This window comes from Stegastes partitus, unplaced genomic scaffold, assembly GCF_000690725.1.
Source record: "Stegastes partitus isolate 25-593 unplaced genomic scaffold, Stegastes_partitus-1.0.2 Scaffold1656, whole genome shotgun sequence".
Classification (NCBI taxonomy): domain Eukaryota; kingdom Metazoa; phylum Chordata; class Actinopteri; family Pomacentridae; genus Stegastes; species Stegastes partitus.
In genome coordinates this window covers 87,243-104,970 of record NW_007579387.1, presented here as the reverse complement: position 1 = coordinate 104,970, position 17,728 = coordinate 87,243, and the positions used below count along the sequence as shown (strand labels likewise).

The following is a 17,728-nucleotide window of genomic DNA, read 5'->3' as shown; positions in this document are numbered from 1 at the left end:
CAAAGCCCTTCTCTCACCGATTGTGTGTATTTTCTGTGTGACCAGGAGTGTCTCAGCTCCCACTCTGGCTGCCGCCGCCGCCGCCTCGGTCCCTGCGTGACCTCCGCCCACCACGACAACATCGTACTGCTGTCTGGCAATGTGACCGACACTTCTGGAGACCAGCAACAGAAAACTCTGCACCGGAGGAAACCTCTTTGTCAGCATGTAGGACGCAGAGCTGTTGAAGTAAAGGTCAGGTGGGCAGAAGTTTCAATACAAGGAATACTGAGCGATGTAGAAACTGTGTTATTCTTTTGTTATATGTGATACCACAGTGGAAAAGCAGGTAGTTGTGGTAATATTTACAGACTCAAATGGTCCTCTTTTTATTTGTCTTATGTTCTACACACCGCTGGTAATGTGCCCCATTAACATGGCTGAATAATATAAAGAGAGCAATCAGTAATGGAGTGTTTATTCCAAACTAAAGTGGTTCAAGGCTTAATGGCCACATGTGAGGAACTCAAACGTTTAAAGACGAAGGCCATCGATTCTACAAACGAAGCTCAGTTTGCTCAGCACAAGGACGGTGACTCAGCCTGCCAAAACAGCTCATTGTGTTTTCTTTCGGTCTGCAGAGAGTTTTCTGAAGTGTGAAAAAGTAACTGGTGATGTCTTAAAGGTTATCTCTGCTTCAGCAGTGAGAAAGGCCTCAGATGGAGGCTCCGAAGTTGAATTATAAATCTAACACTGACTGTGCTGTTGGAACGACCAGCCTGAGACGAAAATGCTCACAGAATCAGAAACCTACTTTTATAGACCTAGTTGTCATCTTTTATTGCTAATTAAAGTTTCATGTCTTTTATTATTATTTAATATGCATTTATTAATACTTCATAATCTAGTAGTTGTGCTTTCCTTGGGCCGTCCTGTTCATATGGCTGTTTTTTCTTTACACATGTTTACACTCAAGGTTTTTGTGATTTCGTCACTTCATCCTTACATTTATTTGTACTGTTATCACCTTGGTGTCCTTTCTCTCCCACCTCTCTCCCTGCCCCTCTCTGCAGGTATTTCTGGTTCTGGAATTGCAAATGTCCTCTCTGTGGCCACTGGTTCCACCGATCTATCCGGTGTTTATGCTTTCTCTACTTTCCTTTTGTTTCTTACTCTCATCCTAACCGGTCGAGGTAGATGGCTGCCTTCCTTGAGCCTGGCTCTGCTGGAGGCCTTTTCCATATTTTTTATTAGTTGCCATCAGACTGTTAAATGGCTCGAATAAGAACTAACCCTGCTGTGCTCCATGTGCAGGAAACGGGTGTGTAAAGTACAGGTACAAATGCTGCATATGCTGCACATTACAGATTACAGATATTTGTATTACTTTGCTCAAAGCTTCAATACGTTTTATTACTTCTGTGAATAGTTTTGTGCCAAAAATGTTTATTGGTAAGAACCAGATGTTGGTTTTTGACCGTAATTGTGTCTGCTGTAAAAAGTCATGTCCTGCAAAGGATGGATAAAGTATTCATCTACCTAATTAACATGGTTTGTTTCTCCTCACTGGTAGCAACATGCTGCCCATAAAGAATATTTGGATTCGTGTTGGTGTTTCATGTATGATTTTGTAGGGAATTAACCTTCATTAATAATCTAATTTAGTCAAGTAATATGTTACAATGTAAAATACTGTAGGTCCTTAACCTTAACATTTAAGTTAGCCTGGTTCATTTAGGTTATATATATTAATGCAGAGTATTTGATATTTAATTTTGTCAGGTAAATTTGTATTATTATAATTCTGTAGGGTCTTAATTGCAATATTTAACTTACTCAGGTAGACTAAAAATAATGTTGTGTCTTAACCGCAGTATTTAAATCTGTTAGGTACATGCCATTCTTATTTTTATTGTTATAATATGTTTTTACATTTTTTTTCTATAAAAACTGATTGTGTGGGATTTTAAGAGGCATAATGGGAAATGTGGGATGTTTTTAAGCCTGTCTCTTGGCAGTCGATGACTAATTTGTCAAAGAGCCCCTTTATTGTATAAAATATCCACATTACTACCCAAAAATCAAGGTCGGTTTTCCTGCTGTTCAGTTATTTCAACTTCTAAAACTTGTGAATAACACTGTCATCAACTGGATATGAGCTGATAACAGCCAAAGATCAGCAAGACAGGCAGTTATCAGGGAGATTTTTGGTAGAGCAGCATTTGAAATAGATAAATGAGCTTTCGATCATACTGTTTGTATAAAGATCACAGCGTGTAAAGTTACAAGGACACCGAATTTCACAATTTCACCAAACACGAGCTTATTCATACATGTGTGTCGATCCACTGCAACGAATCACCTCGAATAACAAATGTACTTACAGTTTCTTTGGCCGAAGACGAATGAAGATGTTTGTGTCTTTTCCAGGCTACTGACAGTAAAATATGAGACTTTTACAGATTTGGATCTTCAGAAAAATGTTCCTGCTATGTTACACAAACGCTCTCCACGGAGGCTGCCATGATGCTCGGAGCTCAGCGCCGTAATACCTGCTGCACAGGCGCAGTGACAAAGTTGTGTCACTGGGTCAAGTCGGGTTGCCCGTGCTTTGGCTTTCTACACAAGTTACTGATAAATCCATGAATGAAATGAAAATATAGATCAAGTAGCAGCAACGTGGACGTGGAAAAGTGGAGGGAGACGGTGGCTGTAGTGCAAATCTCGGTGTAAACAAACAACACTTATGGTTTGTGAGGAGACTGCCACGTGTACACGAGAAACCGTGCGTTCTCGATTGTGCCTGGGAATCTATCAGTATCGATCAGCCACCGATTTATTTTCCACATGCGATTCCCACGTACGCGCGCTCACTAGTAGGTCAAAGGCGCACGCGCACGTCCCCGCCCCCCTCCCCCTTCCAGCCGGTTTCCAGTCAGCCGCGCGCGGATTGAGTCAAGTGAGGCTACCGAGAGGTGGTGTTGACCGACCGCAGCAGGTTTTCACCGAGAAACCTGGAAAAATCACGCTTCCTAAGGCGACTGACAGTAACGCCGAGTCCTTAATTTTTAACGGAAGGGTCAGCGGTGCCGGAGTTCAGGCGACGCGACGCAGAGAAGAAAGTAAATCCCGGAGGGAAAGAGCCCGAAGTGAGCCTGAGGATCAAAGCTAATGCTAAGTTAGCCAGCCTATGCTAAATAATTACACGGAAACTGGAGTCATTTAATTAGTCGCTTGCTTTGACATAACCACTGTGGTTACCAAGTAGGTAGTCTGGGGACATTTGTTAAGTTATATGTGACATTTAATTTAAATATCGAGCTGTTTTGCCTTTACATTTTAGGCCACAAGCGACTGGTATTCAGTTAGCAAGATTAGCTACAATAGCCGGTCTTACTGAGGTTACACCGGCTCTGCGCTCCTCAGGACAGGTGATATTGCTAAAGATAGTTCGCTTTCAAAGCAGTTTCAAATCGGGAGGTATCGGTGTTTATAAGTTAGCTTTCACTTGGTACTGTGTGAGCCTTGTGCTTCGCAATGCTGAAACAACAGCAGCAACCCGGCTCAGGCGGGAGAAAGGCGTCTAACGGGACATCGGGCCCCGCCGGTATGTCTTCCCCAGTCAGCGGCATCAACAGCGGCAACAGGACACCGGCTGGGAGGTAAGCGAGTGGGGGTTTCTGTTTCAGGACAGTCCGGGGATTGTCCTGTGACTCAAAGGCCTACCGGTTAAAGCGCTGTGTGCCCAGGGGGCGTGGCTCGGTAATAGAGCTCCCCTCTAGGCCAATGAGATTAGTTAATGTTAGATTGACAGCGTTTGTGGGCCAACCAGAATGCTCAAATCTAACTTAGCCGAATTGATGAGGTGGGATCAAGTTTGTGAAAGCAGTGAGTGGCAAGTCGCCATAGATGCGGTGCAAAGTTTATCGGGCCTGTCAGTGCAAGAAAAGCGTCTTTAATCATCGAAAAACGTTTAAATTTACAACAGTACACGTTTGTTACTAACACAAGCCTAAAATATTGATGTTATCAATAGCCATACAGACATTTTATGGGCTGCTTGGGGTCATGTAAGGTCTGAAATTCACAGATGAGTGTGTGTTTACTTTACGTCTCGTCAGCTTCGTCTTTGTTTTGTAACCTCGTATGAAACTGGCAGGGCTACAATCCCACGTGGGCCTTCTTTGTAGTGTCCAGCTTAATCAATTTACTAAATGCCTGATATTTATTAAATATGTGATTCTTTTTTTACGATCTTTAAAACTTAAATGTGTGTTTGAGATGTTAACTGACAAGTCTTACTGCAGTAACAGCTTTAAACACACAGCCTTTTGTTCAGATGCCAGGAATATTGCTTTAGGCTACAAAGGCAGAAGGTGGCAGGTGGCAGCCTCGCACTGACAGTAGCTGTAAAGAATAAATACATAATAGAGAGCTCAGTGTGGGATTTTCGGTGCAGTGGGGATGCTTCATGATATAGAAACTAGTCAGGCCACTCAAGAAAGCTTGTCAGCTTCTCAAATGTATTGTTTCTGTGGAATGTGACACTGCCTTGACGGGCTTTAAAAACAAGTTATACTCCTTCTAAACAGCCAAACTGTCCTGTTTCTCACAGGAATCGAACTTCTGCAAAGCCATCATTCCAGTCATCTCCTGTGAGTATCATGTACTAGAAAAACTGCTCTGCAAACAAACACAAACGAATGGTCCACATTGTTCAAAATCAAAGGGCTGATATTGAAAAAAATGTCTCCATTCCTTGCTTTCTTTTTGTACATATTTAGTTGCATGTATAATACCATTACATTTGAGAACGTAGATGGGGAAAAGCAGATACTTTTTTAAACGACCATCACTGATGTAAAACACATTGTATTGAACCGAAAATATTGTGTGGGTTTAACTACAGTTAACCCAAATCCTTGTAAGTGGTGACAACCAGGAATAAACCTGTGACAACCGATCACATGACTGTGCTAAACTTGTATTCGGAAAAGTGCTTTATAAGTGGGTCTCCTGTATAAAAGGAGCATTCAAGAGTTTCAGTAATAAAGCCATTATTTTCTTACCTTAGGGTTACTGGTCAGCTCTGTTTCACAATGAAGTCTCTCAGCATCAAACCACATTCTTTTAAAAATACCCCTACGTGACCAATTTAACACAACGTCTTTGTTGAACTTTGTTTTAAAAGATACTTTTGTTTTCCCATGTGTAGGTGTTTGAGGGTGTATACAACAATGCCAGAATGCTTCATTTCCTCACAGCTGTTGTGGTGAGTTATTTTGCTCTTTGTCAATGTCCATGACAGTTTTTCCAGAAGAATGGCTTGCGTTGCACTATTTGTCTTTTACCATAGTATTAGGGGTGGATGCTACATGGCTGCTGTAATGCCATCTTTTCTTTAATCAAGCAAGTTGCAGAAGGTAGCTGGTTAAAGTCCTTTTTACAAATAACTGGGAAAAGAAGGAGGCTGTGTAGATATCGTGTGTCATAGTAATTCCTGATATGAAATACATACAGTGTACAAAATATGTAGAATTTATCTACAAAAATAATTCCAGTTCTGGGCGTATCATTGATCCAAACAACAATTTGGTCCTTTCCTCGTTAAATAAAGTGTACAAAACTGTTCTTCTTTTGCAGGGGTCCACCTGTGACATAAGAGTGAAGAATGGCAGTATGTTTGAAGGCATATTCAAGACTCTCAGTTCTCGGGTAAGAAGCTCATTTTGAGCACAGATTCATCAAAGCACCGCTAATAATCCTGTCAGTCTAAGAATGAACTACTGTCAAGAAAAAACATGGCCTTTTCTTCATTTGTTTAAAACCTGGTGTACAAGTTCTCAACTTTCTTTCAACATCTTGTTCTCAGTGTGAGTTGGCAGTGGATGCTGTACACAAACGCAGTGAAGAGGACAGCTCCACAGCAGCCCCACCACGGAGGGAGGACATTACTGACACCATGATCTTCAGTCCCTCAGACTTGGTTACAATGATCTGCAGAGATGTTGACCTCAACTATGCCACCAGAGGTACAAAAACACACTCAGTAGGGACTAAACAATACGTTTTTTTATCAAGCTGATGCATACACTAATTCTTTGTTATGATAACCAAAATTTGCAACTGATAGACACATTGCATGTGATAGCAGGGACCCGGCACGCACAACTAGACTCCTTCATTAATAAGAATTGCTATAGTTAAGTATGTACAGAAGCGTCACACGATGCCAGGACAGTCTTCTCCATTTACTGTGTGCTCAGTGTGTCTGCTCTTGTCTTTGGTTCCCTCCGTTATTCTTCTCTTGTGTTGTCCACTTAGTTTTCCAGTGACTGTAATTTGTGGCTGCCTCCTAATGTATTCACTAGTAAAACCAAGCCCTTTAGCTGTTAGCGTAGCCTTAGCAACTGTGAAAGTAGCTAATTTCCTGAGCTGTGGCGATGGCTATGCCTCTTATTCAGATTTTGCAGCTTGTTTCTCAGCTGAAGAGATGTGTCTGTCAGTCACACCAGATTGCCAAATTTAATCTCACTTTAGAAAAAAGTCACAAGTCCTCCAGCGTGCCACAGGCCCTGACTGAAAGCCTTTTGGTAAAAGAGTAGGCCTTGCTATCACTAAAAGGCTTGTGCAACTCAAAATAAAGCTGCATTTCAATGTCCAAAGTATGTTAAATGCAGCTTCTCTACTCTGTAAATGAACTCCATCTGGACTACAGTACCTTTCATTGTTAATTGACTGTTATTTGTGACATGTAACCAATCAGAGAGTGCTGTGGGCGGTACGTTGCTTGAGGCCACAGAACGGTGATTACAGACTGTTTATTTAATTTATTGGGTATTGGTTAATAAAAATAACTCCACTGATAATGAGGGAAAAATGCCAAATATTAGTCCAGATAATATCCTAATGGCTGGGGTTAGATCGGGCTACTAGGGCAAGAAAGTAATAAATACAAGTCACCCTGATAAAGAGAAGAGTGTCTGCGAGAGATTGTGTTCACACAAAGAGCTCCCTTGATTTATAGTAAATGGTTTTCTAATTGCTGTAAATGATGATGATCTTTAAAAGTGCACAGTTCACGCAATGAGGAGGGAAGTTAGTTGACTGGTATGAATTACCTCTTGATTTCTCTGGGGGGAAAACAGGCTGGCTTGAATAGTAATTCATTTGAGGCCCAGGTTCTCATTTTCTGCAGTGCAAATGACGGTGAACCTAATGTTCCATAATTTATAAACCAAACTGCAGGCTGCAGACAAATCTTGGCAAAGAAACCAATTTTAGATCGTTTCATCATGCCCTGACTCCTTCTGTGTGTTTGATTTCAGACACCTTTACAGACACAGCCATCAGCTCCACCCGCATCAATGGAGAACACAAAGAGAAGGTTTTGCAGAGATGGGAGGGAGGAGACAGCAACGGGGAGAGTTACGATTTGGAGAATGATGCAGTGAGTAGCGATTTCTTTCCTCAATGACCTGAAACCATTGAATGGCATGAAATTAGAGGTGATGTAATGAATGCACCCTCATTGTGCATGCTCGATACATACAGCCTGTTTTTTAACTGCTGTCTGTTAACATTGCATTATTGTACCAATTACTGTATGACCTCATCAACCTCCACATCTGTCTCCTCAGTCCAATGGCTGGGATGCCAACGAGATGTTCCGTTACAATGAAGTGAAATATGGAGTCACATCAACATACGATTCCAGCCTCTCCATGTACACGTGAGTTACAACATGAATTAATTGCCATCAGGACTTATTAATTCGTTATTTTTACTGGGAATAGCTACAAAATGTAGAACAAAACACCTGCAATTTTGTGATTTTCAGCCCTTTATACCTTTTTACACCATGCATGTTTGGTTACTTTATTTTTTTTACCATTTGGTTTTATAGGGAGACCAGAAGAATCTTAGAAGCTGTTTTTTGTATTTTATCAGTGAAAACAGGCAGTTAGGTGTCTGATACAATGTGAGCAGTGAGGCTCTTCTGAAATGAGCTGACTTAATCCTACAAACCTTTGAACTTATGTCTTACAAATTGCATCAAGACGTGTTTTATTGTAAATGTCCTTTTGTGAGCATCCCTGGTGTAATTATTGGTCAAAAGTGAGAGTCTGTTTACATTATTGTGGTTCTTAAATGGCTCTAATGTTCAGGTATGTCGTTGTTAATGGGATTTTATAGGGTTTAACTCCACTATTGTACCGCCTCCTGCTGATTTAATGAGATGATACCATTTGAGCTTGAGAGGAAGTGCCACAGTTGCTAAAAACAGATCTCAGCTTTTGTGACAGATATGCATGTAAAACTACTGACATTGATGTTATGCCTCATCAAGCGTTTTGGAAGTTTTTTGTTCCCATTTTTAATTTTTTCTTTGTTCTGCTTTCTCTCTCGACACCCAGTGTACCATTGGAGAGGGGCAACTCGGAGATGTTTCGGCAGAGGGAGGCACGTGCTGCTCGCCTGGCCAGCGAGATTGAATCAAGCCCCCAGTATCGCCATCGTGTCAACCTGGAAAACGAGGAGGGCAAAAGCGAGGAGGACAAGTACAGCGCTGTGGTGCGTGATGGCAACGATCGCGAGAGGGGTCGTGAGAGTCCCCGGGACAGAGAGCGTGAAAGGGGCCGGGACAGTCCTGGAGCCAGCAACAGGTACGAGTGGCTGCTTGTGAAAGACGTGTCAGGCAGGTAGATGGTAATGGGCCTAATGAATGTGCTCAGTGAGGAGTGTGTCTGTGGCCGGATGCAGCAGTCCAGAGGAAAATCTTTGCACCCTTTTTTAGTGCACTGCCTTTTTTGTGCAGCGACTCCGAGTGCTTTTTGTTGAAAATCTCTGAACTTTTCAAAGAGCTGCTGGTGTTGTCACTCGTCACTCCTTTTCAGACAACAAATCATATGGGTACGGGCAGATGTTAGTCTATCGTGCAACAGCGATTAGAGTGGCAGCATGCTGTCAAGATACTGTTGTCATAGAAACGAAACCACGTGCAGCATAGGAGTGCTTTTTTGATGAAGAACTCCCTTGTGCCAGCATTTGTCTGCCAGAGAAAAAGGATTCATGGACACAGCAGCTATACATCAGACACAATTAACTCGCTTGAGTTACTGAGATCATCTCCATAAATATCACACTTTGGCATGTTTTTAATCATCGTTTTAATTATGTGCTAATGCAACTGAAAACACACATTGGTTTTAAACATCACGTGACCTTCCCCAGCATTTTGCCTTTTAAACGGTTCGTGGACTTGGTGCTCATGTTCGCTTAAACATTTCAATGTTCTTTCTTGACTTTGGAAGCCGCATTTGGCAAAACTATAATTGAGTTGAGTTTTCAACCAGGTTTTTAACCAGGCAGACTCCATCTACTCAGGAAGTGATATGACAGCTGTTACATAGATTTGTGATGAGCTCGCTTGTTTAACTTCTGTTTCCAAGTTGAAAAATGAAGTTTGAAGCTCAACTATTTTTCATCAGGTTTCTGTGCAGCAGCTGGTTTTGATAGATTCTTATATCGTCTCCATCTGTTTGATGTTCTATCCTTCTCTGTCAGGGAGGGCAAGTACATTCCATTACCTCAACGCCAGAGAGAGATGAACCGGGAGCGAGAGCGAGCTGAGAGGGGTCCTGGTGGGCCTCCGCCTCACAATCGTCTAAGCGGAGGTTACCGCTCCACCCCTCCGTCCTCCTCGTCCTCTTCCCCCAGACCCCCACTGCCATCTGCTGCTGGACCCCAGTCTGGTGTCTCCCCCTCAGACAGAAACAGCCCTCTGTCAGGTAGAGGCGGGGCCTACGCTCCCCACCACCCACAGGGAAGCCCCAGTCCAGGCCCAGGCTCTGGCCCTGCGAGCCCGTACACACCTGCCTCACCTGGAGGACCAGCACCCAGCCCAGCCTCTGCTTCAGCCGCTGCATCCCCAGCCAGCCCCCCTGCCCCACACGGACACACGGTTCCTCATTCCCACTCACTCCCACACTCGCTGTCTGACGCTGGCAGACCCGTTAATGGAGGTAAGTGATGTGTCCAAAATTGTTTGAGCAGCTGTAACATCTGTGCATGTTGCTAAGGCAGATTTTTATTTTTTTGCCTTTCAGTCTCCACCAGAACATCTCCCAAAGCCCAAAGACCTCCACAGTCGAGCAGGACAGGACGCACTCCAAACTCACACTCTCAGTCCACAGGTGCAGTCTGCGGTCACATTCAGTCAGCTGCCCTTTTCAGATTTTCCCCATACGGTTGATGAACTTTGGCTAAAACTTGATGTTCTTTCATATCCTTGCAGCTACCCGCTCCCCTAAATCAGGTTCTTCCCATGACACGCCTTATCTGGACACTTCATCCGTCACCCTGCCTGTCCAGAAGACGTCAGGCCCTGCCCCTCTCTTCCCTGTAGATGGTATTGTCTCCCTCCTTGCTTTCTTTTTTTCATATCGTTAAGAGTCATTACCATTTGTAGCCTATAATGACATGGATTTTAATGAGACTGTCACCCTCCAGCAGTAAGAGACTGTTATTCAAGGAGGATCTAATGAGCTACTACAACTACTTACTTTGCCGTTTGTGTCATCTTCACAGTGAATGAGATTCTTGGTGCGGCTGCAAAGGAACGCGCTGCAGAGAGTCCGAGCAGCACAGAGGAAAGCAAGAGCAGTAAAGGTGTGTGTATGACAAAGTGGTACTGGTTAAATCCTGATTGTAGGTCTTAACTGGAAACATAAATTAAGAAGGCATAGTCCAGAATTTCACATTTTCATTAACCAATGTCTTCTCTCACCCCCCAGCAGCTCCCTCACTTCAGCAGAGGTCGCAGATTGAGGAGCTGCGGAAATTTGGCAAGGAATTCAGGGTAAGAGATCGACTGTCTTTCAGTGAAGTGTGAAATGAGAAAATCTGTGACGAATCAAGAGGCTGTGTCCTTGGACATCACTGATGTCAGACTTACCCCCCCCCCCCCAAAAACCCCTCTGTTAAGCTGCATCCACATTATTTTTCATTTTAATACGGAAACAATCTTCATGGAGACGAACATTTTAGCACTATTTGTGAAATGAAATACTGTCCGTACATATCAACAGACCTGATAATGCCTATGACATGGCCATTTACGTACACTGGGCACGCTGGTGCCGGTATAAGCATACAACTGTTTATCACCTGCTAGCATAGATAAAGTCAGCAATGCCTGTAATTCATTGTCTTTATCATATAAAAACCACTGATGTTTTCTGCAAAGCGGTCATGTGATGGGAGCATGCCGAATCAGAGAATGACGTGTCGTGACAGGCCCGAACAGAAAGCAAACACGGATCATTGTTTCCAAAAGTAACTGCTTGAGCCCATACAGACTAAAAAGCAGGACTGTAGATTTCACATTAAACCTACAAATGTCTTTGTTTTAGAGGTGCAAAAAGCTGGAGTGGTTTGGACACGAGGTGTAAATGAAGCAGAAGTGTTTTAAAATGAAACATGTTGGTGTGCATCTGGCTTTATTCATGTGGTTGTGACCGTTAACATTCATCACGATACTGTCATATAACTAATCATAGTTGGCTTGCTCGTTCTTCACATGGTGTGCTGCTGAACTCATGTTGTACATAAGGAACTTGTCTTTTAATGTTCTGTCACTCTGGTAGAAGAGCCCAACTCCCTCATGTTGGTATAAAATGTGAAGCAATACATGTATAATGTCTGAAATGTGGTTAAACCATTTTAAGTAGGATAGATTATTCTTGATATGGCATACGTGTTTAAATTAATCTCTAAACGAGCAGACATGTTGGTGCAGTAGTCTGTATTCATCTGTAAAACAGTGTAGGACGTTCTTTCAGTACTTGTTGGCTCTTACACGCAAAAGCCCCATTCAGCACCATACTGCAGTTTAATCTGTTCTGCCTCTTTTGTTTATGTTGTTGTTGTGTGGGGTGTGTTTCCTGTTTCCTATTTTGTGTTTTATTCTTACATAATGAAGAGTTAATGTATTAATCACTGCACTTGGACGTTTCTGTTCCACTTCAGCCAACACTTTTGCACTTTGAACCTCACAAAGTCCGTGTGACCTGAAAAGACCTGAGCTCACTGTTAAAACTGAGCTGTTGAAAGTTTCCATGGCAACATGTTGAAGCTCTGGCCCCTCAGTTGTGAGGATTTGCTGAAAATAGTGCTGTGGTAGTAAATCGATTTATTTTGGGATTTTGAAGCCTTGATTAGATAAAACAAGGCATCACTTGACGCTCACATACCCCAACAATTGATCAAGTAAATGATCACATTAATCAGCCGTGACAGTAGGTGTCAGTCGCAGTCCGAATCTTATCATAATTAGCTCTCATCAATTGGCACTATTTATACCTGCTTCTGTCTGTCTTCCAGCTCCAGCCGAGTGGAGGCAGCTCCAGCTCTCCCAGTTCCCCGGCAGCGGCAACCCCTCCTGCCGTCGGCGAGGCTGCCCAACCCGGCGCTGCCAAGCCCTCTCCCTCAGACGCTCACCCCGCTTCAGAGCCCAAAGCTCAGCCTCCAGCTCCCAGTCCTTCACAGCCCCAGCCTCAGCCTTCACCAGCTCCCACTGAGGACCCCACCAAGGACACGGCAGCTACACCTGGTAGCGCCACAGCCGCCGCCACCACGGCGCCCCTTTCAGACAGGCAGTCACCGGCGGCCCCTCAGCCAGCCAGGACCCCAGGAAGTGAGGAGGCCAGGTCTGAGACGACGGAGCGGACAGAGGGCGTGGCAGAGTGAGTTCTCAAAAAGGATTAGAGATTCCTCACCGTGAACTGTGTGGTTTTGCTTACTTATTGCCAATATGATCTTAATTTCTAACAGTTGTTTTGTCTCTTCCAGCCAAGTGAAGAAGTCCACCTTAAACCCCAACGCTAAAGAGTTTAACCCTATCAAACCTCAGATGAACATGGTACGCCAATTTATTTGTTTAATCCTGCAAATGTGAAAATTCTATTCGTTAAAGTTTGAGTAGTTTCTAGAAAGAACTGCAGTGATGTATTAAATTGCATTCAAGTTCATTTTCTCTCATAAGAATACTTTAGTTTGGTACTTAGTGTCACATATTTTACAGTCAACAATCCTTCAGAATTCTGGTTTTATTTCACGTATTTTATTATGTTTATATGTAGGAAATCCTCCGGTGTGCTTTTAGTATAAATTTGAAATTGAAATGTGTGGAAGCTGCTTTGTGTAGCTGTGACGCAGATTTATGTACCTCTGGTTGTGTGATCACACAGGCGAAGCCCAACACTGCGCCCACCCCACCTCGGCCGACTCCTCCAAGCCCAGTGGTTCTGCAGCACCCGGGTGGACAGGGCCCGATCTACAACACTCCCTACCTCTCCTACGTCTCACAGATCCACTCTGTGCAGGTGCATACGCAACTCTTTTGACAAACCACGTGCTGAGAAGTAGTCCATGATTTTAAAAAATAAAATAAAATTATATTTACGACTACCAAGTTGTGTTGAACAATAATTCTAATGCCAATAATTAATTCTATCCCTGATGACAACAACAAATAGAATAAAGATACCGGACAAAGTTAAGCTGAAATGAGCCTTCAGATGTCTTTTGAATACGAAGATAATCCTTTTACTAACTTTACTAACTTTTACTTTATTCAGATTTGTGTTTCTTACCATACAGCAACAATTTGACTTGTGTTGACTTGTTGATTCTTTTTTTTGTCTTTCAGCCTCCACCGATGTACCAGTACACCATGTCTGCAGTCAGCCAGGGAAAATACCCCAGGACCAAAGGTAAATACAGCATTTATCTCTCCACTGCTGTTCTGTGTCGGTTTTTCAATTTTATTTTTCACACCAATTCACAACATAAATTATCTCAGGGCACTTCATGTAGTCACTTCCAGACCTACAAACTGCCAACCATTTCCTTGGAGCAAGCAAAAAAAACTGAAGAAAGCCCCTATCTGTGCTTTTCAATTTGTTGTTTCCATTTAAAACTTTTTTTAAAAAAATTGCTTCAGAATGAGTTTCCGTCAGCTCTTGGTAAAGGCTTGAAATCAGCTTCACAGAAGGTGCTGAGACGGCAGCCGTTCAATATACGACTAAATTAGGATTTTATCAGTGTTCCTGTCTCGGTAGGTGCTGTGTGTTACAGACACGACATGCTAGAAACTACCAGCTTTCTAGAACTTGCAGCGCCTGTCTCAGTTTACAAAATAAAATCTTTCACTTGCACTTGATTAATGAAGATAAAATAGTTTAACAGTTATGCTCAAGTGTTGCACTTCTCACATCAAAGGCTGCAGATACATCAACGCTATTTTTTAAAAAACGTTTTTTAAAATATGAAGCAGCTTTGGATGAAATATACTGAGAGAAACATTTGCTGAAATCATCAGATTAGCTGTAGACGTGGTTTTGATTCGTCTGTTATCAGCTCCAGCACATGTGATGATCATTCTTTCCTTCCACTAGGATCGGTAGTGGCTCCGCGCTCTGACCACGGGACGTCAGCACCCCCCATGCTGCAAGCTGCAGCGTCTGCAGCTGGCGCCCCGCTGGTTGCGTCGCCCTACACTCAGTCCTACCTTCAGTACAACCCCCAGCAGTACGGCCAGCAGCAGGTCATCCAGGCCATGACACCGTACCCTGGACAGGTAGGACGCCTAACCTGCACGCTGTTGTTTATGTCTGGCTTTAACTGGTGGGCAGAATGTTTGGTAATTACCATTGGTAAGAGGGTTATTAATCTTGGAGACTTAATTATTGAGCAGAGGTTAATAAGGAGGGCTCAACTGATTTTTCTAAGAACAGATACTGATTATTAGTAACAGAGACCAATAACTGAAATACAGCTGCAGTAAAAATGAAAGTCCTGCTGTTAACATTTTACTGAGATGTGTTTTAATATGTTTAATCAAAAGAGAACTCTTCAACATTAATCCTTCATTATTGATTGCCTGTTGCTCCTGATGTGGTACTATTAGAATTGTATGTAGGAGGGACATGAGTCCAGACTAAAAACTAGTGAATACAGACAAAGAGAGTCCAGGACAAGCTGAATATCAGATCCAACTGTTGGCCTTTACCTCCTTGGTATAGCTCGCTTCCACATGTGAAACTGTTTTAAATGTGTCTTATTCTTCTCTCGTGTCCTCCTCTACAGCCGATGTACTCCATGCTGCAGAGCGGAGCCAGGATGATAGGTCAAGGTGGAGGTCACCCACAACCCCTCGGAGCACCAGGAGGTCCCCCGTTCCAAACACAGGGAGATGGACCTCAAGGCCCTCAGCAGGGCATCTATGGTGAGTGGTCAATGTGGAAGACAAAATGTTCACATTTAAAATCACACTGCTCGTTTCATTTTTTTTAAAAACAAAGAAGCCAACACTCACACACATTGTCTGTTTTCTCAAGCAGCTCCACCGTCGTTCTCTCATCACTCGGGTGCAGTTCATCAGCCGCAGCCCTCCAGTACCCCGACAGGCAACCAGCCTCCTCCACAGCATGCTGCACCGAGCCCCGGACAGGTGAGACCCCCTCACAGGAGTCCTGCTCTGGGGCCACAACACACAGCCTGTGCAACGCTGATGATGAGATCCCCCCCATCCTTGTTTTTCTAAATGCTTTCCATCGTTAGTCACACGAACAGATTAGCTGTGAATATGGTCACATGTCTCACTGAGATTTAGGTTTAATTATACCTCTAAGTGAACATAAGTTTCACTTTCTTTATGACCACAGATATGTTGATATTTAAGTACCTGTAACTGTACATGGATGTTGTTCTCTTCATTGTGCTGAATTAGGGTTTTTTTTTCCTTAACAAAATTATCATTTAAAGGAGTTATTTGTGTTTTACAACATGTCTATAGTGTTTGTTTAAATATATTCTCACTGAAGTTGTTTAGTATGGGGTGTGTTACTGCAAGAAATTCTTGTATTCTGCAACTTGAACTAGTTTACCTCCGTTATTATTCATAGTTAACTGTTATATTAGAAAACGTTGACTTCATAATATCAAAATAAGAACAGAAACACGTCTAGTTTTGTTCTTACTCTTGGAGGAGGCCTGTCCTTCAGGACTCAGCTCTTGTGATTTATTTAGGATGTCCTGTCATTCCTAACGGCCTGATGTCTCCTTTCAGAACGCCCAGTCAGGCCAACAGCCTCAGCCCTTGTACCACTCAGGTCCCTTGCCGGCACCAACACCACCCAACATGCCGCCAGGCCACACGTCTCCACAGGGCTCGTACCCCATTCAGGGCTACAGCATCCACGGACACCAGGGCATCCCAGCCACTTACCCCCTGGGGCAGATAGCACAGGTACGTGTCCATCGTTCTGCTTCTGACGCGTCGCATGAAAATGTTCAGTTGGGGTTTGTCTTTACTCAGAACGGCTCTTTATGGAGTGACAACGCGTTACAGTAAGCTCATCTCCTGGTTCCTGGTATTTCTGACTATTCATTAACAAAAATGCCTGTTGAGGTAAATGTAACCCCAATTACCAAAACTGGGTGTAAAAATAAAAATCAGCAGCTATTTTTATTCTCAGTGCTCATCATGTTGGCTCTGGTGACTTCCTCCCCCGAGGCTGACTAAAAGTTCTGCCAAAGATTCCTCTGTGCCGGAAAAACCCCGATGACTGCTGTGTCGAGGCACTTACTGTAACTGTGCTGTTTCCTCTTAACCGGAAGCCTTTCAGTCTGTTCTAAATTTTGTTTTTGTCGCTCATGCCCTCGCCCCTGCCCCCTCCCCCTCCAGGCCCACGTACAAGGAGCCATGTCGGGTCCCCACCACTCGGGGAGCCACGGTCAGCCCCAGTTAGTGATGCTGCAGCAGCAGGGCCCCGGCGCCGTGCCCCAGCACCCCCAGCACGGACCTCAGCAGGGAGCACACCAACACTTTTACATAGGACACCCACCACAAGGTACAATGACAAGAAACCCCCTCCTCTTGACCCGTCAAATAAAGGTGACTGTTGCTTGAAATGTGGGCTTTACCATTTCTGCTTTTTTTTTATTATTATTATTTGTCACCTCCCACAGCGATGCAGGTACAAACACACCCTGCTTCCTTCCATCCGCCTGGAAACTAAAACCCCCCCCTCTGCCCTCCCAAACCGTTGCCCCCCCCTCACCCCCCACCCACCCCTCCGCCTGCCTGCTGGATGTGAGGCCCAGAATCACTGCGACTCATATACAAAAAACAAAAAACTGACTGGAGGATAGAAGAAAGCAAAAAGAAAGTCTGACAGCACCTTATTCTTCTGCTGTACTGCTCTTCGTCAGTACAAACACCTCGGTGTCGGCCCCAGACGAGGAGGACCCTTTTAGTGCTAATGATGAAGGTGACGGAGAGCAGCAGCAGCAGCAGCAGCAGCAGCGTCCGACCTCCTGCTGCTATCCGGCTCTTCTCTCCAACTTCCCCCTTTTTTTTTTTCTTTTTTAAAGAGACATGCGGCACCTCGCTGAGCAGGCCAGTCGGCGAGGGGAATAACAGATGGAAAAACAGCAGCAGACTCTTTATCTTCCAGGAATGTGTTTTTAGCCTTGTGGGGGTTTTGTAAGAACCATGACACGAATGGGAAACACAGACTGTCGCGGGATTCTCATGAAAACAGCATGAAAAGGAGGGACTTGAAGACAAGAGGGGAGTTTTTTTTTTAGCGTTTTCTTTCTTTTCTTTTTTTTTCTTTTTTTTTTTAAACTTGATCCAGTAGTTCACACCGCCCCCTTTTCCCTCCCTTCTCTCCTGTAGGAA

General features: G+C 43.7%; 2 protein-coding genes across 7 annotated transcripts in view; one reads left to right on the top strand and one right to left on the bottom strand.

The window, feature by feature from the left end:
* mto1 (mitochondrial tRNA translation optimization 1) overlaps window positions 1-2,576 on the bottom strand; it is an 8,991-nt gene extending 6,415 nt beyond the window's left edge. Inside the window, exons 1-2 of the mRNA XM_008301305.1 lie at window positions 2,364-2,576; window positions 18-220 (exon numbers count right to left, since the gene is read on the bottom strand). Of these exons, the coding sequence (XP_008299527.1) occupies window positions 18-207 (190 nt within the window). The 5' untranslated portion in view covers window positions 208-220; window positions 2,364-2,576. The remainder of the gene's footprint in view (window positions 1-17; window positions 221-2,363) is intronic.
* A 359-nt stretch (window positions 2,577-2,935) lies between these two features.
* Window positions 2,936-17,107, top strand: LOC103371840 (ataxin-2-like protein). 6 transcript variants are annotated; one of them, XM_008301303.1, is made up of 23 exons: window positions 2,936-3,641; window positions 4,595-4,634; window positions 5,195-5,251; window positions 5,623-5,694; window positions 5,852-6,011; window positions 7,308-7,429; window positions 7,620-7,711; window positions 8,397-8,645; window positions 9,547-10,004; window positions 10,089-10,175; window positions 10,277-10,390; window positions 10,570-10,650; window positions 10,779-10,840; window positions 12,364-12,725; window positions 12,832-12,901; window positions 13,230-13,364; window positions 13,691-13,754; window positions 14,439-14,620; window positions 15,130-15,268; window positions 15,384-15,493; window positions 16,112-16,291; window positions 16,730-16,895; window positions 17,014-17,107. In XM_008301303.1, the coding sequence occupies exons 1-23, from the start codon at window positions 3,517-3,519 to the stop codon at window positions 17,061-17,063; spliced, it is 3,177 nt and encodes a 1,058-aa protein (XP_008299525.1). In that variant the 5' UTR covers window positions 2,936-3,516; the 3' UTR covers window positions 17,064-17,107. The 6 variants fall into 6 exon arrangements, with proteins under 6 accessions (XP_008299525.1, XP_008299524.1, XP_008299523.1 ...); XM_008301302.1 differs by having other exon boundaries at window positions 10,776-10,840; XM_008301301.1 differs by having other exon boundaries at window positions 10,776-10,840; window positions 15,381-15,493.
* The last annotated feature ends 621 nt before the right edge of the window (window positions 17,108-17,728 follow it).

Excerpts from the sequence above, each read along its gene's own strand:
- LOC103371840 (XM_008301298.1), top strand. The coding sequence starts at position 3,517 with ATGCTGAAACAACAGCAGCAACCCGGCTCAGGCGGGAGAAAGGCGTCT. Across the intron at positions 3,642-4,594 it reads AACAGGACACCGGCTGGGAG|GAATCGAACTTCTGCAAAGC; the intron begins GTAAGCGAGTGG and ends TGTTTCTCACAG. Across the intron at positions 7,430-7,619 it reads ACGATTTGGAGAATGATGCA|TCCAATGGCTGGGATGCCAA; the intron begins GTGAGTAGCGAT and ends CTGTCTCCTCAG.